Source organism: Callospermophilus lateralis, chromosome 11 (assembly GCF_048772815.1).
Source record: "Callospermophilus lateralis isolate mCalLat2 chromosome 11, mCalLat2.hap1, whole genome shotgun sequence".
Classification (NCBI taxonomy): Eukaryota; Metazoa; Chordata; class Mammalia; order Rodentia; family Sciuridae; genus Callospermophilus; species Callospermophilus lateralis.
Window position 1 is genome coordinate 3,334,409 of NC_135315.1, and position 27,532 is coordinate 3,361,940.

The 27,532-nt window shown below is 55.7% G+C and overlaps 1 protein-coding gene across 1 annotated transcript in view; it reads left to right on the forward strand.

Moving 5' to 3' along the window:
- The first annotated feature begins 321 nt into the window (after nucleotides 1–321).
- The window catches only part of Cyth1 (cytohesin 1), a 69,696-nt gene continuing 42,485 nt past the window's right edge, over nucleotides 322–27,532 (forward strand). The window contains exon 1 of the mRNA XM_076871748.2: nucleotides 322–431. Coding sequence (XP_076727863.1) covers nucleotides 410–431 — 22 coding nt within the window. The 5' untranslated portion in view covers nucleotides 322–409. The remainder of the gene's footprint in view (nucleotides 432–27,532) is intronic.

Here is a 27,532-nt window from a genome sequence, read left to right on the forward strand (position 1 = left end):
AGGTCCGGTGCGCCACCCTCTAGGGCCTGTGTCACCCTTACAAAACCCGAAACCCGAAACCTGCTCGTCCCCGCAGAGGCAGGCGTGGGCGGGGCTTATTCTGGAGGCGCGGCTTGGGGCGGGGCCAGAGGCAGGCGGAGCCTCGGGTGGACGCGCGTGCGCAGGTGCGGACCCGGGAGGCAGCCGCGTGCAGTGTGGGGGGGGGGGGATGCGCGCGCGCGCGCGCGCGCGGGGGGGGGCTGGAGGGTGGGGCCTCGTGCTGGGGCGGGGCCCGGTCCGCGCGTGCGCGCGCTGGGTTGCGCGTGTGGGGGGCGGGGCTCCGGGTCGGGCTGGGGTGCGCCGGAGCTCGGCGGGACGCGGGCCGCAGCGGGAGAGAGCTGCGACCCGGGCCGGAGCCCGGCGCCGCGCCATGGAGGAGGACGACAGCTACGGTGAGTGTGGCCGCGCGTCCTCGCTGCCGCCGAGCGCCTGGCCCTGCCGCCCCGGACGCTGCGGCGGCCGGTGCTTCCCGGAGACGGTGGTGCGGGACGCGGAGCCCTGGCGGCGGGGCAGTGCGCCGGCCTCCGTGGGGCGGGGGGCGCCGGGCAGGGGCCGTGGCGCCGGGGCCGACCGGGGCGGGGGGCGCGTGGTCGGGGTCTCTGACGCGGAGGGCCGAGGTCGCCGCCGGCGTCTTGGGCCGCCGGGGTCGCAGGGGCCAGGGTCCTCGGGCCCGAGGGTCTCGCGGGGCGGCGGGCGCCCGGATCTCGGCGGCGAGTGTCTGGCCGCCGCTGTCAGCCGCCTGGCCCGCGCCCCGGTTTCCGGCCCTCCGGGCGCTGGAAGTTGAGTGCCCCGGTTCAGCTCTTTGTTCCGAAATGACACGAGCCGGCGCGGCCCGGAGCCTGGACGGATGCCCCTCGCCGACCTGGGACCCGGGCACCCTGGGTCGTGTTCCTGCTGGCTACTGTCGTTGTGAAACAGCTCCTGGTCCCCGCGTCTGTCCCTGGGGCCTGAGGGCGCCTAGGGGGAGACCAAGTTTGCACTCCTGTCTGCAGAGAGAAGGGTAATGACACCTACAGTCGCCCTCAATTGGACAGAAACTCCTTTCAGATTTTCCTGGCATCATAGCAGTTGGCCATCAGCCAGGGCACTGGCCCCTCCGGTAGCTGGACATCTCAGGAGTGGGACGAGGCTGTTTAAAATGCTTTAGGTCAGTTATTAACATTGTTTCCCTGAGTAATTGAAGAATGGCAAGTGGGATAAGTGGTGAACTTGGGGGTTTGATAGGGAAGCACAAACACAGAACTTAGAACGCAGGGCAGCAAAGTGGGAGGAAGGCTGGCTCTTGACTGATGTGCCTGGCAGGGCTGGTTCTGATGTTTGAAGGAGCACGCTTTGACAGGGATATGTTAAAATGCCAAAAGGGACACTTGTTAGGTTTTCTGTTTATCTGCAAGTGAATAATGGAACTGCTTACTGAAGAGAGTTGGTTTGTAACCCTGAACCTCAGATGTGTGGACAGGGTATTGTCCTCCCTGAACCCTGTGGCATAGACCTATCCTGCTCCCCTCCTTGCCTTCCAGGTAGAAGCAGTGTATGCTTTCCTTTTGTGGTGGAGGAGCACTCACCTGCTGGCCCCTCCAGACTCCTCCGGGTCTGTCCACTCTTAGGAAGCTTCCTTGGTACTGCCAGCTGCCAGTCTCTCTGCCGTCCCTGGGATCCCACTGTTCTGCCATGCTTTGTTCTTGTCTCCTCCCTGGTGTTCTTGCCCACTGGGTGAGGCAGGAAGCCGTTGGTCAGGTTACTTTTAACACAGTGATTGCTTTGCCACCAAGCATGACTCGTCATGTACTTGGAAGGGGTAAATGGAAGCAGGGTGTATTAGTTTCCTATTGCTGCTTTAACAAATTAACTCAAATGCAGGGGCTCAAAACAACACAAATTTATTATTTTACAGTGCTAGAGGTCAGAAATCCAAGTACAAAATAGTCTCACTGGGCTAGAACCAAGGTTTCATGTGGGCTACATTCCTCTTGGAGGCTGGAGAGGACAGTCGGCTTCCTCGCCCTCTCTGACTCCAGGGCCACCTGCTTCCCTTGGCTTGGGGCCCACTTCTTTCCTCAAACCGTGCAGGTAGCATCCATCCCTCTGCCCTCCTGCCTCCTTCTTATTAGGACCTCTGGAGTACATCAGACCCACCTGGATCTGGAAAAGGAATGGAGCCTTATTTTTTGTACAGCCTTAATTTCTCGCTTGCTGTGTGGGGTGATGAGTACACAGGCCCTGGGGGATTAGAACATGGACTTTTTCCCTTTTTTATTATGCTGGGGATTGAACCCAGGGGCACTGTATCCCACAGCTAAGTCCCCAGCCCATTTTTTGTTTTTTCATTTTGAGACAGGCTCTTAAGTTGTAGAAGCTGGCTTAAGCATGTGATCCTTCTGCCTTAGCCTCCCAAGTAGCTGGATGTGGACATTTTTTCAAACCTGCTGACCACACAGGGAGATGAGAAGGAAGTTTATCTTCCCTTTTGTACAATTTTAGAATGTCATTTTTAAAAAATTTGAAAGAACTGAAAAGATTGAACGAAAGACTCCCTGCTCATAGGGTCACCCCACAAAAAGTACCTCCTGACCTGAGATGATCACATGAAGCCACGGCTTCTGCTGGTTCACAGTTGGCTTGTCTCCAGACTGTCCCTTTCTGTGGTGGATAACATGGGATCCACCTGCTGCAGATCAGAGAGCCCGTGCAGTGTCATGCCTGCGGCCCCTCAGGCCATCACTGTTCCTTCTAAATAAACTCCTTGATATTTGATTTCCGTAATAATGGGAATCTCACATCCTTTAAGTTTTTTTAATAGACTAATGTTTTAACTGTGCTTTTCCTACTGTCCCTGCCTTTAAGTCGGTACAGTTACCTGAGTCATCCTAGGACACTCCACCACGGTTTTCAGCTTGTATCTTTGGGAAAATGCCTTAGAATTCGGCATTTGATTTATTTATTTTATGTTTTTAGATATTTGTTTTAGTTGTAGGTGGACATGATAACCTTTTTTTTTTTTTTTTTTTATGTGATGCTGAGGATCACACCCAGTGCCTCATGCGTGTGAGGCAAGCACCCTACCAGAGCCACAACCCCAGCCCCAGAATTTGACATTTTAAAAGAACAGGCTGGGGCTGGGGCTCAGTGGAAGAGTACTTGCTTAGCACTGGGTTTGATCCTCAGCACCACATAAAAACAAACAAGTAAAATAAAGCATTCTCTCCATATACAACCACAAAATAAGTAAATAAATTAATAAACCCCATCTGTGGAACCTATGATACGCTGAAGAAAGAGAGCAAGTCTCAGGTGGCCCAGTTAGAGGATTTCAGAAGCAGACATGAAGGCCTTTCTGGACTGCAGTCCCCTCTGGTGTCCCCTAGACAGAATGTGCATGGGCTGTGCCTTGGACGAGTGTGAGTGGAGATGTGCTGGGGAGTACCTCCAGTCAGACTTGCTCATCTGTGCTCAGAAAGACAGAAAATCATACAGTTAATCTTTCATACCTTGTCCTTATGCCTGACACGTATGTGAATCTGCGCAGTGTGTTTCTGTGTAGATCTGTGCAGGGCAGCAAACACAAGTCACAGGCCGTCACTCAGTGAGAGGCGTGTTGGGGCTGTCCAGAGTGCTCCATCCTGCGGGACTGGGGTGTCATCAGTCTGGGACTGCACCTTCACTTTGATTCATTTCTAGGCCTCTTTTTTTAGAATCATTTCTATATAAAATTTAAAATGAGTCCTTGGAGTCTGCTATACTCCTCATAGCAAATGCATATCATACTTCTTATTTTTTCTCTTTTCAAAAACTGAGCTTCATTTAGGCAAGTTGTCAACAGAATTTATAATTTTAAGGTAAGTTTTCAACTAAAAAGCAAGGTTGCCTCTTAAAAAGAGAGAGAGACAGAGATCTGAAAAATGTCCTTTACTTTTTCAGCTTCTGAATTTCCTTAATTTACACTCAGCTTTCATGTAATCTTCATATTCAGTTGTAGATTCATTATCTAATGCAGACAAAATAGAACCTGTTTTAAGTTAAATATCAGTGCTTCAACAGAGTTGAGTTTCCCAGTGGAGGGAGAGCAGGGTCTGGCAGTCTCAGTTGATTTGCATGTACCTGGACTGCTGAGGTGCATTTGCCTAAGACTGATCCTCTTCTCTCCAGTTTGGCCCTCTGGGGAGAAGTCTGGGGATGCAGAAGGCAAGGGTGAGAAGAAAGGACACAAAAACACAGCCCCAAGCTTTCAGGGTCACTTTAATCTGTTACTTCCATCCTCCCATCCCCTTCCCCAAGGGTCTGGACATGGTGGGTGTGGCCCAAGAAGCTCAGGGGACCTCAGGAGAACTAGCCCTATGGTCTAGGATGGTGGCTGGCCTTCCCACTGAGGTCACTGCAGGGCTGGGTACCCAGGGTGGGGTGAAGCATGGGAGTGGAGGGCAGCCCACCTGTGGAGCAGGGCCTGACCTCAGTGCCCGTGCCTGGGTTGGTGCTTCAACAGTGGACCTGGTTTTGAGGGAAAGGAGCTGTGCTGTACGCATGGACCTCTGTGTCCACGTGTCCACGGTGGGGAGGCAGGTGTGCTGGATCAGGGTTGGTTACAAAGCCCTGGGAAAAGGAGACTTTATCAAGATCACAGGAAGACCTGATCACGCTGTACCATGAACCGTGGAGACCTGTGGGTTAGGGCTGGTGAGAGGTTTGAACAAGAAAAATAATTGTTAAGCTTTTTTTTTTTTTTTTTTTTTAAAGTTTGGGATTGGTGATTATCTAAAAACTGGACATTTAGGGAGGGTGTTCAGGTTGTCCAGAGCTGCTTGGCCTCTTTCTCTGAAGACACTGTGAGCTTGTTTTCTTCTTTGGATAGTCCCAGGATTTCCCGACCACATGGCTGTACTTCCTGACTTCCCAGTTCTCAATGGCAAAAGGAAGAGGTGTGTTTGCCTCACAGGACCCTCCCCTGAAAAGACATGGAGATGATGCCTGTGCTGCTTCTGGGGGACTTCTAGCTCTTGGCAGGCCTCTGGGACTCCCTGAAGTCCCATGTTCAAGCCTCCATGTGTGTGCATTTTTGGAGGCCCCTTAGCTTTAAACAGGTTCTCAGGAGGTGTGGACCTGGGTCCCCTCTCCAGAGGGTGCTGCTGTGCCCCTCTCAGCATGCTGTCAGACAGCCATCAGCAGGTCCCAGCTGGGGGTGGTGGTGGAGAGCCTCAGCTCTCCCCGGATGGGTCCTCGGCCATGTTTCTTGATCAGCTTCTGTCGGAGCTCGTGCTTCCTTAGCTTCAGACCTCACTCTCATGCCCCACGAGAGGAGTTGGCCCTGAAGAGATCAGCTTCCGTGTGATGGAGTGGAGGTGCCAGGTGTTGGCAGTCCCCCGGCAGGCCGCTGCTGCAGGGCAGTGAGAGGTCCGGCCCAGGGGAGGCAGCTCAGCAGCTGTTGAGCAGCAGCAGAAGGCAGCAAGTCCCTCCTGGGGGAGGCCACAGCAGGGCTGGGTCGCGACTCCCATCCCCCACCCCAGTGGAGCAGGAGGCTTCCTGTGCAGGTGTTCAGCCTGATGCACAACCCCTTCTTGTTTTCTGAAACAGATGGCTCACATTGTTCGAGAACTTCACTGTAAATTTAACAGTTCGCTTTTATTAAAAGAGCACACTTCTGTGAAGCGAGGGCTTTCTTAGAAGATCTAGAGCACGAGGTTACCCCAGTCACGCATTCCGTGGCTTCCGTGTTCCTGGGGCTGACGTTAGCATGTCAGAGAGTGTGAGCACTTTTAGGATTCTTGATGCATGGTGCCAGTTTGCTTTGCAAAAGGACCATACAGTGTACTCTGTTCCTGACTGTGTTTGGGGACATGTACTTTATCAGTACTTGCTTATGCTTGAGCAAAAGCTCTTCTGAAAACTCTTACCGAGTGGTTACCAATAGTGCCTCATTAAACCTGTTTATTATTAACCAGGTTGAAAGAACTTTTTGCATTATTTGTGTATTATGAATTGGCTCTTTCATATGGGACAATGACTTATTTACTTAACTGAGGTAAACCACTTTTGCGGGGTACTGAGGATTCAACACAGGGGCACTCTACCACTGAGCCACATCCCCGCCCTATTTTGTATTTTATTAGAGACAGGATCTCACCAAGTTGCCTAGTGCCTCGCCATTGCTGAGGCTGGCTTTGGACTCACACTCCTCCTGCCTCAGCCTCTGAGCCACTGGGATTACAGGTATGCACCATGCCAGCAGGTGAACCACTTTTATGGTCCCTTCGGGTGATGGCCCCTTTCCTCACCCTGAGGTTTTAGGTGTGGGAAGTAGAGGCAGTTCTGACTGGAGATCGGGCCAGGTTTTGACTAATTGTAGTCACTTGTTTGCCTTTCCTTGGTTTTTCTCCTAATACCAAAGCTCCCTCCACCATCTGTTGTCTTCTGACCAAGAGCTCTGCTCTGGAGGAAGTAGGTTGAGCAGAACTTGCACCTGGTTATGGGAGGCCGCCCTGCGTGCGGGCTGCTTGCTCCTTTCTAAGTGTGCCACCTGTTAGACGAAAAACGCTTTCATACACACTTCCCGTGTTCCAGGATCCAGTGGGGTGCTTCCTCTGCTGTGGAAGCCAGCTTATTTCATGGGGGCAGGGTCACCTGGCGAAGGAGGAGGCCTGGCCTGCCGTGCAGGGGTTGGAGAAGACCGGGCTTCTGAAGGAGGCCCTGCCCGAACCTGCCCCGCACTCCGCCTTGCGCTTCGCCTGGCGCTGCTTCTTGGTTGCCTCTAATTGTTGTTGCTTAGTTTCAGTTGCAATAACAGAGGCCTAGAGGAGGTGGAACGTCATTTAGAATGTTCCAGAAGTGAGTCCCACATCCTCTCAAGCTGCTGGTGCTGCTGTTTTGCTTCTGTCTTTGCACTGACTACAGAAAACACCACCCGGGGGAGGCAGGGGGTTTCCGCGACTCCGTTGTCGTGGTGTCACGTCATGTCTGCTGCTCTTGCGGCTCGGTGGTGGGTATTGGCGCCTCCCTGTGATGACTGGCGTGTGCTCATGTGTCCCCTTTCCTCACTGTAGGAGGCTTCCGCATGAGGAGCAGGCACTGTTAGTCTGTACTGACCTTGGTAATGTGGGCATGGACGCTGGCTTGGTGAAGGGCTGTGAGCAGTGCGGGGCTTAGTGTCTGGGACCAATTTGTAACTGCTTGTTCAGTCAGTAAGCGTCACCTAGGCCATGCCAGCCCTGTCCTCACAGAGGCCTTGAGCCTCCAGGAGGCAGAGTTGGGACACACTGAGAAGACGGGTCGGAGTGGACGAGGCAGCATGCATACGGAAACCTTGGGCAGATGCAGAGGGCAGTGGCAGGCTGTGGGTTGGGATGGACCTGGACTGGGCAGGGAAGGTCCTGGGGAGCTGGCACTCGAATGGACCTTGCCCGACCAGTAGGTGCTACTAGGGGAGCTGCGAGCAAACACCCCATAGGCTGAGAGCAGGGAGGCGAGGCCTGAAGCAGTATGGCCTCCGGGAGCTGCCAGTGGCTCTGTGCCTGGAGCGGCTGCAAGGGAGGGGCCCAGAAGCAGGTCACAGAGAGGGGACAGCCACCGAGGTGTGAGGTCAAGGACTTGCTTATGCTTGAGCCACGCGGAGAGGTCCAGACACCTCAGGAAGGGCCTAACCATCGTTTCATGATGGTGCGATCCTAGTGGGCAGCACAGTGACCCTCAGAACTGCCATGACCTTTCAGGGGAGCACTTGGTGAGGTCCTGGGCAGCAGGAGCGCAGGAGGAAGGAAGGAGTTGCAGACAGTGAAGGCAGGTAGGGAGGTTTGGTTACTGTACTTGGGAGGTATTGCTGGACTTAAAGCCAGGCCAGGCTCTGTCCGTGGATGACTCCACGAGAGGAGTCCGATGAGGGTCTGATTTGAGATAGGAGTTCGACAAGTACAGTGTTATGCAGTACTCACAGAGAGTCCCCTGAAGGAGCCACTTGGACCATTGGATTTGCACCTGGAAGATGACATGGAGGGAGGGCACCCAGGGATGGTGGCCGAGGGTGACATCTTGGCACAACCCTCTGAGGGCTGCTGGAGGAAGAGGTCTGGAGGGGACCTTGCAGGTGAGGTGCGTTGCCTTTCAGGTAACCCGACTACAAAATGAGAAGACAGCAGGCAGGCACAGCAGCTAGGGGGCGCTGCAGATGGGGAACCCTTTGTTTTTAATTTTGGGGATATTTAAGACTGTTAGTCTTTTTTAAAATATGCCTTCTGAAAGTTATCCTGAACCAGCCTTGAGCAGTGTTCCTGGGGGCTGTGGTCACCGGAGGGAGCGGGCTCCTGTTTCCTTTTGTCTCTCTGGCTTCCGCGCACAGCAGCTGCAGACCGCATGTGCGGGCAGCCTGTTCAGCTTAAGTTACCTTCTCCTGTGTGCTCTGGTCCCCTGAGGTAGTTTCCAGCTGCCCTCACGATGGGAATAGAGAGTTGCCCGATATCTGGCTGTGTCCTAGCCCTTTCAGCTGCTGCCCAATGCCCACCCCCATGTCCCGCCATCCTCTGCAGCTGTGTGTCTGGGTGCACTCCCGGCTGCTCGACCCTGGCGCTGCCCTGGGTGCCGATGGAGGGCCCCAGCCTGGTTCACTCATCCTCCCATCACCCATGCTGAGAAAACATGCACTTCTGCTCCTTCTTGCCGTCTAAATTGTCTGTCCAGCCTCTACCTGCCCACATGCAGGGCGGCCTCGCACAACCAGGTGCAAGTTCTGCTCAACCACAGCTGCCCTGCGCTGGCCTTTACCCAGCGACCTGGATCTTCCACAAATTCTGGTCACCCGACCACAGAATGTACTCTGGCTCCAGAGAATCCTGAAGGCCAGGTTGTCACCATGACGCCCACTTACCAGAGGTCCTGGAGGACGGGGACTCTCATACCACACTGCCAGTGGGATCACCACACACAGGCTCAACAGCCCAGTCCCACGTCCCAGGAGAAGTCCCAGGGTCTAGAAATGGAGCACACACCATCGCAGGAGGCACAGCATGTGAGCTGAGAGCAGAAGCACACGTGGACGGAGAGGAGGGGCAGACAGCAGAGGGATCCGGGGCCTAGGCCTGGGCCTTCGCAGGTCAGCCTCGTCCTTAGCCCCAGACTCCACAGAACAGGATCCCTGGGTGTCCGTTGTCTCCCACCTGTGAAATGGACGCAGCATGGTCCTACCCCCCGGGGCAGCTGAGGGCTACCTCTGAAAATGCTCAGCGATGAAGGCCATGCACAGCTGCGGTCAGCTACCACTGCAGAGTAGGGCAGCAGCAGCCCCTGCTCGGCCTCAGTGCCTCATCGACCCCAGTGCTGAGGTGGCTTGCTCACCAGAAAACACCCACAGCAGTGTCGGCCGGACCAGCAGCCCACGGTGAGCTCTGAGAGCTGGCCGGTGCTTCCAGAGCCTCGTGCGGCTTCCCCGGCGCTGTGCCTTACTAGGAATACGACTTCTTCACTCCCTGACTTGACAACAGTGCCTCTTGGTGGCGCTCATCCAGACTGCAGAGTCCCAAGCAGTTAGGGAAAGTTCTGCTGGGTGCTAGGGCGGGAGTCTGGAGACCGGGAGGTGGCTGTCCAGCAGGATTCTGCCTTGGCCTTTGTTCTGGCTTTCAAGAGTGACCTGCAGGGAGCTGGGAGGCTCCTCAGCACCCGTGAAGCTCAGGAGGGCCAGCTGGTCCAGCTCCTGTTGCCTCTGATGCCCTGCCCTGTGCCCAGGGCAGAGCCTGCCAGTGCTCAGAAGCCCCACTGGGGCCTTATCCTTTGCAGCTCTCCCTTTGCCAGCCCTTGCCCAGGTCCTTGTTCTCTCAACAGGACTTCACTAGGAAGGTGCCCTGGTGCTCATCCCTTGAATCCTGCTGGGGACAGTGTGGTTGGCCCTCTGTGGCTTAGTCTCTGGTTATTTGACCCAGCCCACATACTAACACAGGCCCTGGCATAAAGGTGCTCGTTTTATCAACGGAACCGTCAGGTCTGCACAACCATTTGGTTTTTATATAGAAACTTAGTCCCTGGAATGCCCGCAGACCATGAGACCAGAGCCCCTCGCCTCAAGCATGCTCGTTCCTGTCCCTTGTGTTGTTTGTGGTTTATCTGGAGGCTTGGTTGTTGCCCTGGCTGCGGGGTGAACAGCCAAGTTCCTCCGGGTTGACTTGTTGGAGGGTTTCAGACACTTTCTGTGCCTTTCAGATTTCAATGCAGATCTAAAAAAGGGGGATTTACTTGAAAACCATGATCATTCTATATGTGAAAGGTGAGTGTAGCAAATGACCCACTGGGGCCAACATGGCCTATGGCAAGGTGGTCTGTGGTGTGTGTCCACTTTAATCCAGGACGTATTAAGGCATTTGACAGATATATCTTGAAAGGGATTAAAACTTAGTCATTGGGCTGGGCACGGTGGTGCACTCTTGTAACCCCAGAGGCAGCCTCAGCAATTTAGCAAGACCCTCAGCAACTTAGCAAGACCCTGTCTCAAAAAAAAAACAAAACAAAAAAACCACAAAACAAAACTGGAGTCATGGCTTAGTTGCACAGCATCCCTGGGTTCAATTCCTGGAATCAAAATAATAAAAAATAAGTTGATAGGTGGGTTTTTTGGTGTCTAAACGTGGTTAAGATAGCAGCTGGGTGGACGTCTTGGTAGAATGCTGCTTTGACGTGGGAATCTGCTGGACGTGTCCCCAGCATTTCATTGTTGCTTCTATAACAAGCTATTATAGATTTAGTGACTTGAACCAATATACACTGATTACCACATAGCTCTGGAGAAGTCTGCCCTGGTCTCCCTGGGCTAACGTCGAGGCTCTGCCTGGACTGTCCTTCTGGAGCCCCTGAGAGGCCTCTTCTGCCCTAGAGGCCTCACACTCCTTGGCTCTCAGACCCTTCCTCCCCTTCAAAGCCAGTGGTGGCTGGTGGAGTCTTTCTCATGTCCCTCTGACAGGGACCCTCCACCTTTAAGGACCCTGGCACCTACCTGGGTGATGAGGACGGTCTCCCTCTCCTGTGGTCAGCTGAAGAGCATTTTGATGCATTTGCTACCTTTACGGAGTCTGCGAGCTCCTGGGGCCTTGCTTCTGGTGGGGCCAGCAATGCTGTTCCTTCCTGCAGGCCTGCCTCTTTTCAAGGCTGTGGGCTCCGTCTGGCTTTCTCTAGTGCCTCGAGGTTTGGAAGCGCTGTCCCTCATGCCAGGGTCAGGGAAGTCAAGGCAGAAGCCCCAGCAAGCCTTGGCCCTGGCCCTGTGTTCTGCTGCTCAGCAGCCACTAGAAAGTTCCCTGGGTCAGGGGCTGTGTGCCTGCCGCAGCCCTGGGAGGGTTCCTCACTCTGCTTGGGAGCAAGGGCAGCACTCTGTTTTCAGATGGAGGGCGCGGATCCACACGATGGGTCTGGGTAGGGAAAAGGGGCAGCTATTCTAGAGGGAGGTCCTGGCAGGACAGTGTCTGGTGATGGGCTTCCCCTGCCACGTGGTGGGCCTGGCTGAGGAGGAAGAAGCTGGACGCCAGTCCCCACCCCGACCAGCCCCTGGGTTGTGCTGTAAGTTCCTTGGTTTAATTTCCATGCTGAGTGGATTTCAAGGATACAGAAATCAGTTTCTGCTAAATACTACTGTTCTTTCCCTTTTCTGCTTGCTGTTGCTTTAATCTCCCTTTCCTTACACATATAAATGTCTGTATATAGCATTCTAATGAGAGATCTGAACTTCTGCTTTAAAATATTACATAAGTAACACATCCTTATACTAAAATATCAGCTGACAGGGACAAGCACATGGTTAAAGTCATGTGATGTTTAAAGGGTTTAGTAGACTTCAGAAGTTAGAGCAATTTTAGGCCAGCATAGGGGTGTACCCCTTTCATCCCAGTGACTCAGGAGGCTGAGACTGAAGGATCACAAGTTCAAGGCCAGCCTCAGAAACCTAATGAGGCTCTAAAAAACTTAGCAAGACCCTGTCTCAAAATAAAAAATAAAAAGGTCTAGGAATGTGGCTTACTGGTAAAGCACCCCTAAGTCCAATCCCTGATCCAAAAAAGAAAAAAGAAGTTGGAGCAAGAAAAAAGAAGTTTAATTCTCTACGTTATCATATCCCCAAGGCCAGTTGATTTCTATACAAAAAACATGTCACACCTTACTACTCCATCCCAGCCTGGAGCAAGAAGGGTGGAAGGAGAGGGCACCATGTTTGGGATCTGTCTGGTGGAGAAAGCCAGAACTTCAGGACACTTGGGACCTGGGCAGCAGCAGCAGGTGTCTCCTCCAACTTGCAGGGGAGCAAGCCCCAGCCACCTGTAGCCTCAGTAAGGAGAGGGTAAGCTCACGTTCAGAGCAGTGGCTGAGCTCTTAGGGAGGGGAGGGATGGATGGCCACACGAGGCTGAGCAGAGGGGCCACTCAGCATCCATTATTAAGAAACGTGTATTTTATCGGCTCACATTTATATGTGTGGGGGAACATTTCTGTAACCTTTGTAAGGATTCAGATCAAACCCTAACAAACTGGGAGGGAGTTGCTGGGAAGCGGGCATTGGGCATGGCTGTCTCTAACCACTTCACAGGTATCTGGGGAGGGTACAAAGACAAATGTCATAGTCTCTTGGACAGCAATGGTGACTGAGTAAGGGGGTAGCTTTGATTTCCAGAAGAGAGATCATCAGATTTACTTGGCATCTGTAACTTTTAGAAAGCTAGGTGCTTGATGCTTTTGTGAAAACTGAAATTACTTTTTACTGCTGTTTGAAGATGTTAAGGTCTAGCCAGGTGCGTGGTGAGCACCTGTACCTCCAGCGGCTGGGGAGGCTGAGGCAGGAGGGTGGCTTCAGCCTATTGGTTCAAGGCCAGGATTTTCTTTTCTTCGCCTTTAGCATAAAAGAGCACCAGGCAGTGAGAAGCACAGCTGTCGGCATGCGAGGGCAGACGCCACCTGTGCCCTCAGAGCAGGGGTGCAGGCGTCTGCATGCGCGAGTCCCGTGGTGCCCATGCAGCTGGAGGAGTCACGTGCCCCCATGCGGTGAACACACAGGGTTTAAGTGACCTCCTTCAAGTTGATGGTCTGGCGAATTTGGATTAGGACCGTCGCTCCTGCACTTGACCAGTCTGTGGAATCACTTGGGTGAATTTTTAAAAACCATTTCTCTGGGTCTGCTCTCTGGCCGTTTCTCATGAATTGGAGCCTGCAGGGGACTCAGGAGTAGTGAATGGAGGTGCCCCTGCCCGGGTTCCACTGCAAGACTGGCCCTTGGGGGTGGGGTGGGGCTCCACCTGTGCCACGTCCCAGCCCTTCGACCTTCAGGACCCTCAGGCTTTCCTGAGTGGCCTGCTTCTGTGCTGAGGGTGGGAAGGTCAAGGCTGCCTGGGCGGAAGGAGGCTGGGTGCCGAGTGGTGAGAACCGGACCGCGGGCAGCCAGGAGGGCGGCCGGCTGGTGTCGAGTGCGCACCCCCAGCGCGGTCCTCTGAGTTACGTGGTTTTGCTTTGGGCCACTCAGCATTCCCCTTAGAGGGCTGAGCTTTCAGAGGTTCTTAAGAAGAGGCTCAACAGATCAAAGAAGTAAAAAATAACCAAGCTGGGATTTTTTTTTTACTTGTTTATTACAGTTACCAAGTTTAACTACCCACCTACTTTGGCTTCCCAAGTGTCTCCGTGTGGTTTTCTCTTCTTCTTTGAGGAGATGCCCTCCCTGTTGCTGCCGCTGTTGCTAGGCAGCCCCTGGACAGGTGCCAGCTGAGAGCCCCTGTCTGTGCAGCAGACGGGAAGTGGCCCAGATCCTTCACGGGTCCCTCGCAGGCAAAGGAGGGGCTTGGCACTGGGACACTGAGGCTGTGCCCCCTGTGTTGGGCAGTAGCCCAGCAGTGCCCTCCCTAGTGGTGAGCCAGCCTGCTGTGCCCTTCGACCCAGTCAGTGCCACCAGCAGCAGAAAGATGGGCAGCCTTGCAGCTTGACACGCCCAGCAAGGATGTGCGGGCTGTGCCCACAGCTGGACGTTGGTGGAGTGCTGTGCGTGGACAGCCCTGATAACCAGTCCCCACTCCTTTGGTTGCTCAGTGGTCTCCGCCTGGTTCTGGAGCAGATTGCCCCGGGAATTCTCATTGATGAGACTTTGCCCGCCTTTCTCATTGTTTTCCCAGGCCAGGTTCCCGTACGTGGGCACTGGCCCTGGGGTCTGGCTCTGTGGCCTCCACGTGCAGGAGGTCCTGTTGCCCCCCTGCAGCGGGTGACGTGCTTCATTTGCCCTTCCCAGCACTTGGCTGCTGTTTAATCATTTAGCTTTTCGATACAATTTTAAATGTCTGCTGTCTCCCTGTCAGTGCTATTGGTGGGATGAGCTTGCTCTGAGAACCGTGTCTGGAGTCTGCGCCAGAGCAGCTTGCAGGGCTTCTCCTCTGGACTTTGAAGTCACCTGTCCAGCACACTGGTGGCACAGCCCTGTGAGCCAGCTGCTCCACAGGCCCTGGTGGTCAGACCTGGGCGAAGCTCTCAGGTCCCCCATTCTGGGTGGAAAAGGAGAGCTCTGACTTTGGCAGGAAGGGAAGCTCATTCCTCCGAGAGCAAGCAACATGCGCTCTGCAGCTGTGAAGTTCAGGTGGGGTGTCCTGAGTAGGTCATGGGGAGGCTGTGCGCTTCTCCTTGGAAATGACTTTGTCTGGTTTTCGCTGTTTGTTGGACTCAGGCCTGCCGTTGGGCTTTCCCTGACTTCTCAGGTTCCTGTGTCCCTGGTGGCTGGCACGGCCTTTTACGTACACGTCTGTGACAGTGAGTGCACACAGACCATGGCTTAGCTTTGACAGGCAGTAAGTCAGACTGCAGTCTGTACAGAAAGGGGGGCCTATTGGGACCCAGTGCAAGGCAGCCTGGCTCGGCCTGTGGCTTCTGCTCAGGGACTTCAGTGCAGGACTGCCTGGGTTACCTTGGTGGCTTCTCTTCAGAGACCTTGGTGGAAAGTCTATCTGCCGTGGCGTTGGGTCGCACCAACTGCTGTGCCCCATGTAACCGGAGGCCCGGCTCTGAGATGTGAAGGTGGCGACTGCCTCCGCACTGGCCTGCCAGGGCACAGGCTTGTGGGCAGAGTCCTCAATGCCACTCAGCCACTGGCAACATGTTGGTATGATAGCCCTGAATAGGTTGCCTCCATAGCAGCCACTTGTGTATTTGGTAGTGGGCATTGAGTCCAGGGGTGCTTTGCCACCAAGCTATACCCCCACTCCTTGTGCATTGTGTTGGTTTTTTTTTGTTTTTTTTTTAAGTGTGGAGGGTCAAACTTAGGGTCCTCTTTTTTTTTTTTTTTTTTTAATGGATGGCATGCCTTCATTTTATTTATTTATTTTTATGCGGTGCTAAGGATCAAACTCAGTGCCTCGCATGTACCGGACAAGTGCTTTGCCATTGAGCTACAGCCCCAGCCCCTTATGCATTTTTGACACAGCATCTTGCTAAGTTGCCCAGGCTGGCCTTGAGCCGGGCGTCCCCCGCCTCAGCCCCTTGAGGGCTGGACGCACAGGCCTGCACCACCGTGCTTGGCTGCTAGGCATTTTAAAAAGATAATTTCTGTAAAAATCTTATAAAATAGGTATAAGAAAGCTTTCCTTTACAGAGAGGAGGACAATAAGTGAGACATCTTTCCTTCCTTCCCAAGTTGTGAATGCACTAGAAATAGAAGGGGAAACCAGGCAGTGGAGGTCCCGCCGCCCCTGGGACTGGAGAAGAGGGAGATGGTGTCCCCTGCCTTCGGCTGAGGGGGGCAGAGGAGAGGCCGCATAGTCATAGAATAGGTTAAGCTTCTCCCTTTCTTTCGCAGTGATAAGGTTTTTGCACCAGACCCTTTGGAATCGTGTGGCGAGTAGCATAAGCCCCCCCCGTGCTCCAGGCTCCCCCGTGCTCCACGGGCCTCACGCACACAGGCCCCCTGCGTGCACTGCCCACTCGCTGCCCCTCACCTGTCGCTCACTCAGTATGAAAACTGGACTCTGTGGCCGCCCCCATGCTTGGAGCTGGGGCAGGGTGACGATGCTCTTGTTGGCATTTACACCAGAGGGCGGGGAGGAGCTGTCCTGGGAGGCTGGAGGCCCAGGCTTTAGTCCCCAGCACCGAGAAAAACAAACAAGCAAACAAACAAAACCAACTCTCACACCATGAAACGTGTCCTTGGGTGGCCTGCCAGCACCACTGTTGTGGGTTTCTGCGTTGCTGGGTGGTGTGGTGTTTGAGTGGCCTCCCGCACAGCCCTGAGCTCCTCCGAGCCCTGCAAGCACAGCGTCCTTCTGGAGAAGGCCCTTGCCAGAGCAGGTTGGCCTGGGGCCCCGAGCCTGCTGTCGGCCATGCGCAGAGCTGGCTGAGCAGTGCGTCCCGACTGCGGAGCAGCACACGTAAGGCCAGGCTCGGCAAGGTTGGACGATGGCAGTGCCGCCCCCAGACCTTGGCTCCCTGCAGGTGCTGCCCTGGGGGGTCCCGTTCCCAGGTCCCGTGTTCCCCGCTCTGGAGTGCACATGAAGTTCACCGGAGCTCATTCTCTAGAAGTTTCCCAGGAAAGGGCACGTGGGAAGTTAGCGTGCAGCGTCCTCGACTGTGAGTGACACATTGTGAACCAGGAGCACTGGGCCTGATTGCAGGTACCCCAGTGCACGAGGCTCGGTGGTGAGAGAGCTGACTCCGTCTGTTGCCCCCATGAGCCTCGCCAGAGGGGCAGCCCTGCCTTGTCGGCCAGCCTCTGTGCACCAAGCAGTTCCACGTGTGGGCTGAGCTCTGGGCCTGATAGGCTGTTAACTGGGTTCTGACTCATGTTCCTGAGGCCACCCGCCTGCTAACGCGACGGTCAGGCCAGACGATGGTTCCTGTTTAGTTTGTTTTAAGACAGTGGCCCACTCAGGCAGTGGCTAGCTGGCCCTGCCGGCCTCCGGACTCTGCTCCGTCACACAGGCATCAGGTGGCAGGCTCTGCTGGTCCTGGCTGCTGTGGCAGCTGAGTAAGAGGAGGGTGGAGCACACGGGTTTTGTAACACTGGCCCTGCGGTTTCACAGAGAAGGGGAGACTGTGTGGCCAGCGTGCGCAGGAGAGAGGAAACAGGAAGCTGCGTGCACTGTTGCATATCCCGTGTGTCCACAGCAAGGGCACAGGGCCACCTGCCCCACCTCTGCCTCAGTCCTGCTGGAGCCGGCTGAGCGCCGCTCTCAGAGACGTGCTTCAGTCTCTTGTGATGAGTCCTCTAGAAACTGTGGATGGGGTTTGGTTAGAAGTGCAGAGAAAAGCCAGTGACGCACTGGAAAGGTCAGTCAGGACTGGACACTGTTTATGAAGTGCTGGCACCAGCTACGCAATACCCAGCCCGGTTAGCAGCTGTCCTGGGGGCTTGGCCACAGTGTCCCTGCAGCAGCTGGGGGTTTGTTGGATCTCTGAGCACTTTGCTTTAACCCAGGACTTTCCAAAATCATTCCCTCATCTCCCACTGGGTGGCCAGGACCCATGTCGTGTGGGCCCTAGGAGTCACCTGGAGTCACAGAAAGTGCCCGGCAGACACTTTCACCTTGGAGAATGGCAAAGGTCTTTCAGCTTGTAGTTCCTAGAGTCAGACTGTCTAGAAGAGAGGCTTGGACGACTGGGTGGCAGCCTGTTTGCTCCTCACGTGGGCACGTGGGTACAGCGGGGAGCCATGGACGGAGGCCCTGGAGCTGGACTGAGGAATAGGTAGGATTCAGGAAAGTAGAAGACGCTTTAAAGCATGTTTCAGACAATGTGATTCACGTATGTAGTTTTAAAGCTCACGTGCCACATAAAAGTGCACATAGATGCCACGGCCTTCTTCACCACAGACAGAACGTGGGAGACCTAGGTGTCCCTTTGCCGTGACTACTGAGCAGACACAGTGTGCTGCTGCAGGAGGAGGCCACCTAGCGTAAAGGGAGTGGGTTTTCCTCGTGCCGCAGGGGCTGGACTTGCAAACAGCCGTGCCAAGTAAGAGAAGGCAGGCACAGAGCCACGCGCACCCGTTGAGGTGCCCGGGGGGTGGAGGTCGCAGGGGCTGGGAGGGCAGGAACACACCTGGGCTTTCTTTTCGGGGTGATGAAATCTTGTAGAACTCGCTGGTGTTGCTGGTTACGTGACTCTGGGAGTATGAACCTCTGAGCTGTGCAGAGGATGTATTTTATGGCTTGTGAATTATCTCATCATTATTTTCAAAATAATCCACCTGGAGAGTCAAGGTCGATGCCATTTTCTGGTTAGTCATCCCAGTGTTGATCTCAGCTCCCAGCTCCACAGGGAGAGCCAAGGTGACCCCCGGCGGGACGGTCCCTGGGCAGCGTGGTTCTGCCTGAGCTGCTGCTCACCCCATCTTCTCTGGAATCACCAGCGTTCTCCACAGACTCCAGCCCTGCCTCCTGCTCTGCTGTGGCTCTGCCTGCTGGGCCACGCGCCTGTCACTGTCCTGCCGCAACCTCTATCCTGCTGCAGCCTCGGGTCTGACTCCCCCCAGAGTCCTCCTGGGGCCTCCCTGCAGGTGCTGCCCTGGGGGGTCCCGTTCCCAGGTCCCGTGTTCCTCGCTCTGGGGTGCACATGAAGTTCACCGGAGCCCATTCTCTAGAAGTTTCCCAGGAAAGGGCACGTGGGAAGTTAGTGTTCTGAATTTGTGTAGTAGAAAATTCTTAGCCTGTCTTCTTCATTTTTTTAAATTTAGTATAAAGTTTTCTTGTGTTTTGAAGGGTCTTCTGGTCCATACGTGTTCCTGAGGTGTATCTGTGTTGCGTGTCCATTTGTACCAGTGTGCAGTATCTTGCTCTTTGAACACACCCCAATTTAAAAGCATCAGTTCCAAGCTGGGGGCGGTGGTGCACACCAGTAATCCTAGCAGCTCAGGAGGCTGAGGCAGGAGGATTGCAAGTTTAAAACCAGCCTCAGCAATTTAGCAAGACCCTGAGCAACTCAGTGAGACCCTGTCTCTAAATAAAAATACAAAAAAGGGCTGGGGATGTGCCGCAGTGGCTGAGTGCCCCCTGAGTTCAATCCCTGGTACAAAAACAAAGGCATCGGTTCCAGCTCTAACGGGTGTGAGAGCCGCTGGGACACTCATGCTGGCTCCTGGCCCTGGCTCCTGTGTCAAGGCTGCGTCAGTCCTTGTGCCACTGGTTGGTGTTGCCGGCTCTGTCACGTGTCAAGTTCCTGTCTGTGGAGAGGTGTTTCTGGGACGGGTCCTGCTCTGTGGTCTGATGCCAGGGCCACCATGTCTCATGATCCCTAAACAGGTCTGCCCGCTAGGGTGGTGATGGCAGTGCCAGGGCACCTGTGCACCACCTGGAGGAAGCTGGCGCCCTGTGTGCCGAGTCCTGGCGTCTGAGCACCAGGCAACTTGGTTTCTGGTGACTCTTTCAGCAGAGCTCAAGCACTCCATCCACAGAGGCCTCTCATGGTCCTAGCTCTGCTGCTGGGGCCTGTCCTTCCGGCTGCTGTCATTGGCACGCTCTGAGCTTTGTGCATTGGTTGTGTGGCTAGGGTCCCTTCAGTTCCATGGCAAGGCCAACAGTCTGTCCTGGGTCCTTCTCTGTGAGGGCGGTCAAGCCCACGGTGGATGGCATGGTCCCGTTCTCTCCCTTCTCCAGCCCCACATGCTGTCCTTGCCTGTTTAATTGGCTAGGCAGTTCTTTCTGGGGTCCTTGGTAGAGAAAGATTGTGTTTGGGGTCTCCCATGGAAGTCTAGTGTGGTCACTCATGGTGGGCAGCCTCCCTGGTTCCCAGAAGAAGGCTTCGAGCTGCCCAGGGGATGAGCACCACGGGTCGCTCCGGGAGCACTCTATCCCGTGGGAAGAGGCCTTGTGCTTCTGGTTTGTGAGAGGCTCTTCTCAGTCCTGAGTGGCCGCCCAGCTCTGTGGACGCTTCCTCTGCTGCTCCTGTGTGGGAATGTGCAGCTGTGTCCAGGAGCGGCCCTCTGCGCCTGGTGGCCCTCTGCCCCTGCAGTGCACGGGCAGCATGCTCCCAGAGCACAGGTGTCTCCACAGGATGCGTGTTGACGGGCAGCGTCTCTGATGCCCTGGTTGGATGGGCAGATGTACCTGTTTCCTCTGGCTCTTCGGTGTGGCTTCTCAGACACCTGGCGCCACGTGTGCCTCCCACCCTGTATTCCGGGGCAGCACTGATCCAGGTGCACCAATGCCTGGGTGCGCCTTTGGTCAGCGGACTCACAGTCAGCGTGCAGAGGCGGTACTGGCTGCACACTTGTGGCACTTTCACAGGAACACTGTCGAGCCAGAAAGCTTCCTCCACTTCCCAAGTGAGGAGGCCGCGGGCGGGGAGAGGGCGAGCACTGGTGCAGGCCGGCTGCCGTGGGCCAGGGCATCTCAACTGTTGGTGTGCCTTCGGGACAGCACTGCAGGTGCTGGTTCAGGTGTGTGGGTGTCAGGGCTTGTGGGAAGAAGCGGCCTCCTCTGCACTCATGACCCAGGAGCACAGAAGAGGGCAGTGCCCAGCCCAGGCTTTAGTGTGACGGAGACCTTGTGAGTAAAGTGCAGGCCACCACCACCATGCATGAGGAGGACCCACAAGCCAGCAAAAGGTCAGGTGGGAAAAGAGGACAGGGGGTGCGCCAACAGAAGCCTGGTTGAAGAATGTGTGCCAAGCCTTCCTAACGGGCAGGAAAGGCCTGCAGACCGCCTGAGCCTGGAGGGCACCGGGGGCCCGACCACAGCTGCAGCTCTCAGGGGGGGTCGGGTGGCGGCTGCTCCAGGCACAGCTGCCCGCTGGTGCGCACAGCACCTAGATCCCAGGTCTTAACTCCATTCTCCAGTGAAGGGGTCGGGGAATCCTGCGGAAATGACTGACCTCAGGACCAGGCAGGGGAAATGCTGAAGGAGCCTGCCCGGGACATCTTGTGACGCCAGATGGTGACCGGCACACATAAGTGGTGGTGATGGTGCAAGGACAGCACCACTGCCAGACCGTGACATTAGCAGGAAGTATTAGGGGAGGAGAGGAGGGCCGTGCTGTTCCCAGAGGACCTCCCGACAAGATGCTGGCCTCAGGACAGACGTGACCCACAGCTGAGGCCTGGGACTCCCTGGACCCAGGGTGCAGGGCGAGCATCACACTGCCCGACCTGGTGCTCGGGGAGGACGCCCTCATTGCTGGTGCTGTTGTAGCCAAAACGCACAATCGGAAGACCCCAGACAGGTCCAGGTGCCTGGCTGGCGCTCTGCTGGTCCCTGCAGCAGGAGCAGGAGGAAGTGTCACAGACTGGAAGGATGAAGGAGATAGTCGGATGCACGGGTTGGGTCCTCAGGGGAATCAGTGAGGAAAGTGGCAGGTTCAGGGGGGGCTCTGCGTTGGCCAGAACTGAGCACGTGTGGCTCCCACCGACTCCTGGGCACAGTCGGCTGTGGTTCCATTAGAGGCTACCCCGGGAAGCTGCGGGGGTTCACCCAGACCCAGTGTTCTCACAGCTTTCCTGCCCGTCTGAAATTGCTTAAAATAAGAAGTTCTAATCAGTGCCCATTCTGGTTGACTGAGTTCAGCCCTCGGAATGCCCTCTCCAGGTACATTTCCACAGCCGCAGGAAGATGGGGCAGAGAATGCTCTTTGTAACGGGGCCTGCGGCGCAGAGTGGGAAACAAAGCCCGGTAGGAAATCAAAGCCAGGCACACGCTCTCCTGTGGGTGCACCCATTAAACAGCGGAGGTGGCGCTAGATGCTGACCCAGGAGAGAGGTGACTGGTAGAGAGCCTACGTGGGACCTCAGCGGAAGAAGCCCACCGTGGAGCTATGTGGACATTGCAGGCAGACACAAGGAAAAGGCCTGGAGGGGCGGTGTCACGACACAGTGTCCCTCTGGGGCCACCAGTGGCTCCAGAGGTGGCAGTGAGGCGGCCGTCACTGTTGGTGTTTATACACTCTGGCTTCCCCTCCCCTACAAGTGCCATTACCACATATTTCCTGTGTGATTTAAAGACAAGCCGAGAGTCCCCCAGCATGTTCACCCTTGGGTGGGGTCACCCTCTTTATGGCATGTGAAGAACACCAGGGCGAGATCACTCAGTATCGAGCTTTGTTTAAGAACAGCTCAGTTGGGTGACAGTGAAGGACTGCCATGAAGCCGGATTTCAGCAGGACTTTCCTGCTGGTCCCCATTAGTGGCTCATGAGCTTGTTCTGAGAGAGGAGTTGTCATTTGGGTGATATCAGAGCTGAGGCACACTGTGGTCGAGGCTCTGGCCGGAGCGCAGGTCCCACAGGAGGCAGCATGAAGGAGGCACAGAGCCACTTCTCAGGTGTTCTAAGCTTGCTGTACCTGAAATAGGGACGATGATGATGGTGATGGAGAGGGGACGTGCTCTGCCGTGTAACCATGACACCAAAGAGAGTCTGCATTTCTGAAAAGTTGTTTTTCTGTTTCTTTGCAAACTGATAATATGCTTTTAAAACTTAGGGGATCATTTCTCAAGTGGTGCCCTCTGAACCCTATAGCCACGGTGACACTTGCCAGCCTGTCTAACTGCATGATAAACCCAGTTCTTGTTAAGACCTTGCCATTCTTCATCTCTTTATATTACCTCCACGTACTGGGGATGGAACCCTAGGATGCTGTGCCTCAGAGTTACATCCCAGCTCTTTGTATTTTTTTAATTTTGAGACAGAGTCTCACTAAGTTTCCCATTGTGGCCTCAAACTTGTGATCCTCCTGCCTCAGCCTCCCAGATCTCTGGTATTACAGGAGTATATCCCCAGGCCTGGCTCCTTTTATTTTTGAATCTGCATTTCTTCCATCTCTGGCTCATGTAACCTTTCCTTGGCTGGAGAGAGCATGTGGGGTTCCGTCAACACAAGCATTTATTCTTTGACTTTGGGCCTTAAAACATTTTCCAAAGAGAGTAGAGTAACTGGACTGAGAATTTGTTCAGCAGAATTAGGTTGGAGGCCAGATCTCTGGGAAATGCATCGCCACTACCCGAGTATGAGGTGCAGGTGTGTCTGGACAGTGGCGTCCATGGTGGGGTGGTCTCAAGAGTCGAGGTTTGGGAGCCAGCCATGCTGGTCTTGCTGTGCTGTCCGGTGATGACCAGATGGTCCTCCTCACTCCAAGGTCCGTCTCTAGATCCTTCAGAGGGAGGCCGAGGACGGTGTCTGAACCTCCCCAGGTGCCCCTTGGGTACAGACGCTACCAGAGCACAGGTCTCCTTGAAAGCCGCATTCCTCTCTCTGGCAAGGGTGCTTTGGTGTTCTTCCCAGTGAGCTTGACACCCTGGCCTTCGTGGCCTGGTCCTCAGTGTGCCTTGTGGTCACTGTGTCCTCCAGTAGGCCCCGTGCCTCAAGGGGAGGTGCTGTGCTCCCAGCCTGCTTCCCAGCACAGCTCTGGGACAGACGCCATGTAGGCGAGCCGTTGAGTCGACCAGTGTCCATGGGGTGAATTCGGTGTTCGGCACACACTTGGTGTTATTGTCTAACGGTGACATGCGGGCCACCGGGAGGACGGTGTTGTCAATGAACGAGGCTTTTTCAGGTGGGACAGCCTCAGGCTGTCACATGGGAGACTGCCCTAAAAAGAGCCATGCAGTCACTCTGGCCTGAGCTCAGCCTCCTATGGAGGAATGATTGTTGTGATCAGACAACACAGATGTCACCTGCTGTCATCCGTCCACATGGCCAGGAATGGAAAGAAGCAGGAGGCTCACAGCAGAGTCACCGTGGGAAGGGGTGCCTGAGGCTCAGACCTCCTCCCTCCTCTCAGCCACGCTGTGCTGCCTGCATTCAGCAGCCACGGTCCCTGCCCAGCCACCTGCCCGACTCCCTCTCCCTAGGTCTCCCTGTGCAGCATGCAGTCTAGCTGATGCCTCTGTGTAGCATAAGCTCCTCTGGGCTATTGCCTACCCCCCAAATTAGATGGCAGGTGAGGGTTGAACCCGGGCAGGCCCTTTCAGAAGTAAGTGCTGGTGGACGACCCTGTGCCCTAGCTGACCGGAAGTGCCCCTCCCATGCCCATGCCCTTGGTCCCTGAAGAGGTGCCAGCTGGAGCCCCAGACACAGCCGCCCTTCGCCAGCAGAGGGCAGTGCGGCCCCAACCTCCTCCTGCAGCTTCACTCACAAGCAGTGTTTTGAAGTCCTGGACTTGGAACAGCGTGTGAAACTGCCATAGCCCACTTTCAGGTGTGGTTCGAGGGTTGTTTTGGCCTTGAGTGAACCGTCTGCTCCTCACCGAGGACTATGCTGCTTGTTCTTTGCCTCTATGGTAGAGGGTCCTTCCAGGGACTGCGGTTGGCTGGCTGGTGTCTACCAGCAGCCCTGGCTCCTAGCCTCTGGAAAGCGCAGCCACTAGCCAGGCACCTGTGAGAGGTCCAGCACACAGATGCCCACCTAGGGCCTTCCCTGTGCACAGAAACACAGACCCCCCCAGTGGCACTCAGTGGTCCTGAGAATGGGTGAGTGTGGCGTGCCTCTGTGGGCACTGTGCTTGGCTACTGCGTCTCAGCCCTACTGTGGGGCTGGGCACTGAACCCAGGGCTTGCACACATGGGCATGTCTGTACCACTGAGCCATAGCCAGCCCCCACCAGGGCTCTTCTAAGAAAAAGAATGGAGACCCAGTCAATTGCACACAAAGGACATGGTCCAGGTTTCTTTCCTCCTTTGTCTGATGTGCTGTGACTTTTTCTCTGATGATAAAAGTGTTTGAAATTCTTCCTGACAAAGGCGTCTCTGGCTGAGGGGATCAGGATGCGCATGGCTGCTTTGCAGGGCGTGAGGTAGAGTGCCGACGCATGGTGGCGTCCTTTGGGCTCTGGTTCCTTATGCATGGGTCTTCTTTTCCAGGTCTGAGGAGGCTGCTGTTAAGGCCTCGTTCTGTAAGGAAACAGTACAAACCCATGTTTTCTTGGTGACCTGGTGGAAGTGACCCTCAGAGCTTTCCTGTGTCTCCACATGTCTGGATCCCATGCCAGCCTGGGGGTGCACGCCTGTGACTCTGCGGGCACTCCTGTCGGCGACCCATTGGCAAGCTTGGAGCTGTAGAGGGCCAGCGGGAAGCGAGATGGCATGCCCCGACCAGAGAGGCCTAAGGAGGGCCCAGGCTGAAGCTGTGCTGTAGTGAGGCCAGAGAGGGTCAGAGTGTTCGTGGGGGCCAGTTGGGATTCCCAGATCCGCCGTCCTGCAGCCAGGCGGCCTCTGGAAAAACGCGAAGGTTTGATTTCTCGGGAAGGCCACAAAGGCTAAGAGAGTGAGCAGAAGTCTGTGTCCTTGCTCTGTCCACACCCCCATGCCGTCCCCCAGGTGTGTAGGCCGTGGTGCCCAGGAAGGAGATTGGACAGGCAGCCCGCGCACAGAGGGCCCACCAACCCCCTGTGAGTCCCCATCCCTGCATCCTGGTGGACAGTGCCGCCCTCCAGCCCCAGGCCAGGCCCCCTTGTTCCCAGAGCCTCGCGGACCTGTGCGAAGCAAGCTCCTAGTGTGAACAGGAGAACAAGCCCACGGAAGAAAAGACGGTGCGGTGCGGGAACTGGTCATGGAGGCCGGACAGGAGAGACCGATGCTAAGTGAATGAGCATCAGTCATGACATGTCCGTCTGCGCACAGCATACGGTCCGGTCGATCCCAGTCCCCATTACCCCTCCCTCCCCTCCCTCCTCACCCTGCTCCCCCTCTGCTCGGACCTCCTTTCTAATTTACAGGACACCCCCTCCTTCCCCCCTTCTCTCTCTAGCTTCCCGTGAGAACACAGTACTCTTGGCCCTCCACCTCCTGAGTCGGGCTTATTTCACTTATGTTCTCCAGTTTCACCCATTTTCCTGCAGATCACATCCTTTCGCTTTTCCTTACGATGGCATAAGTGGGGCTGTGCGTGTTTGACGGGTTTTCTGTGTGGCGTGGCGTGGCTGTGGATGGACGCCCGGCCGCTCCGTGGCTTGGCTGCCCTGAGCAGTGCTGCTGTGAACCGGCTATAGCTGCTGCCTCAGCTCCTCGGGAAGACCTCGGAGGAGCGGCTGGGCACAGGCGGTTCTGTGCCCGGTCTCTAGAGAAGCTCCGTGCTGGAGTATAGTCACCTGCACCAGGTGTGTCCCTGTGACCCCTGTCCTCTCAGCAGCCCTTGTTGCTGTCTGCCTTCCTGACGACTGCTATCCTGGAGGAGCGAGGTGAAACCTCAGTGGGTTTTGGTTGCCTCCCCGACAAGGTTTGGCGAACCTTGCGCATGGTGATTCCTGCTGGGCAGAAGTGGTGGCCAGGGCAGTGTTTTGAAGACAGCTGGTGTGTGCAGTGAGTTAGTCTGGAAATTGACTTTATAGCACATGTAGGCAGGCTTAAAATGGCCTGTGTCTTGTGACTGCCCCTTAGGTCCACCTCAGACCTTCAGCCTCAGCACCGAGTCAGAGCTGGGCGGAGGCCGAGGTGCAGGGTGCTTCGGGGTTAGTGGGCGAGGGGGAGGGATGGATGCTGAGGTGGTTCTGTGAAGGGCTCTGGGTGCGAGTGCGGTTGGGGAGGGTTAGAGGTGCCGGCCCTCTGACTCCAGGACAGCTTGGGGGTCTTTCTGACCCCTGCTCCGTGTTTTCAGATCCCTTTCCCACTCTGGGAAGCCAGCCATGTGTCCTGCTTTAAGGTTGTGCAGGTTGTGCCCTTTGCCCTGACCCACCTCCCACCTGCAGCGTCGGCACTCTGCTGGGTGCTGCCCTGGACAGGTGGCAGCTGTGCGCCATCCCAACTCGGCTGTGGCTCTCAACACCCTTGCCCTCTGCTTCCCACCAGATTTGACCAGGAGCCTGGGAGGCAGGGGGAGTGTGCAGCTGGGGCCAGCGGGACCATACCAGAGCTCTCTCGTCAGCTGCCCGTGGCACGGGCGGGTGCCCGCGCCTGAGGATCGAGGACTGCTGTCGCTAGCCTGTGACCACCAGTCTCGGCTCTGCGGGGCAGCCTCTCTAGATCGCCCCAGCCCTGTGCTGCTTAGGTTTCCGTCTCCTCAGGGTCAAGGCTGACGCTGGAGTTGCGGTTAAGAACAAACCTCCTGGAGTGTCACATAAATGCTCGCGACATTTTCTTTTGGTGTCACCGCAAGCCATTCCACATTGGTGTGTTGTCACCACATCCACTGCCAGAGGGGGCGGGGCTGGAGTAGAGGGTCACACTTGTTCAGGGCATTTATTGGCTTAAGGCACGCAGCATCTTGAGCTGAGCCGCCTGCACCCGCAGTGGGGTGTGCGGTCAGGCCACTGCTGGGCAGCGGGAGGCCACAGCTGGTTGCTGTGCCATCGCGGGCTCACGCAGGCCACAGGTGCTTCAGTATGCCCTTTCCCCCGTGTCTTCCCTGGCAGGCACGCTCCCTTCCCCTCGAGGGTGTGGGCCCTCCTGGGTGTGCTGGGCCTGTCCACGTCCTTTGCTGTGGTGGCCACTCTGCTACATACGTGCCATTGTGATGGCGACTTCTGAGTGCTGCGGTGCCGGTCCCGCGAGTGCAGCCTTCCCACGACTCTGGCCTTGGCACCTGAGGTGTGCTTGGCTGCACTCAGTCCCAGCGTGTGCCATCGGCTGATGGGACTGTTAATGATGCCACCTTCACCTTCAGAAAGGTCCC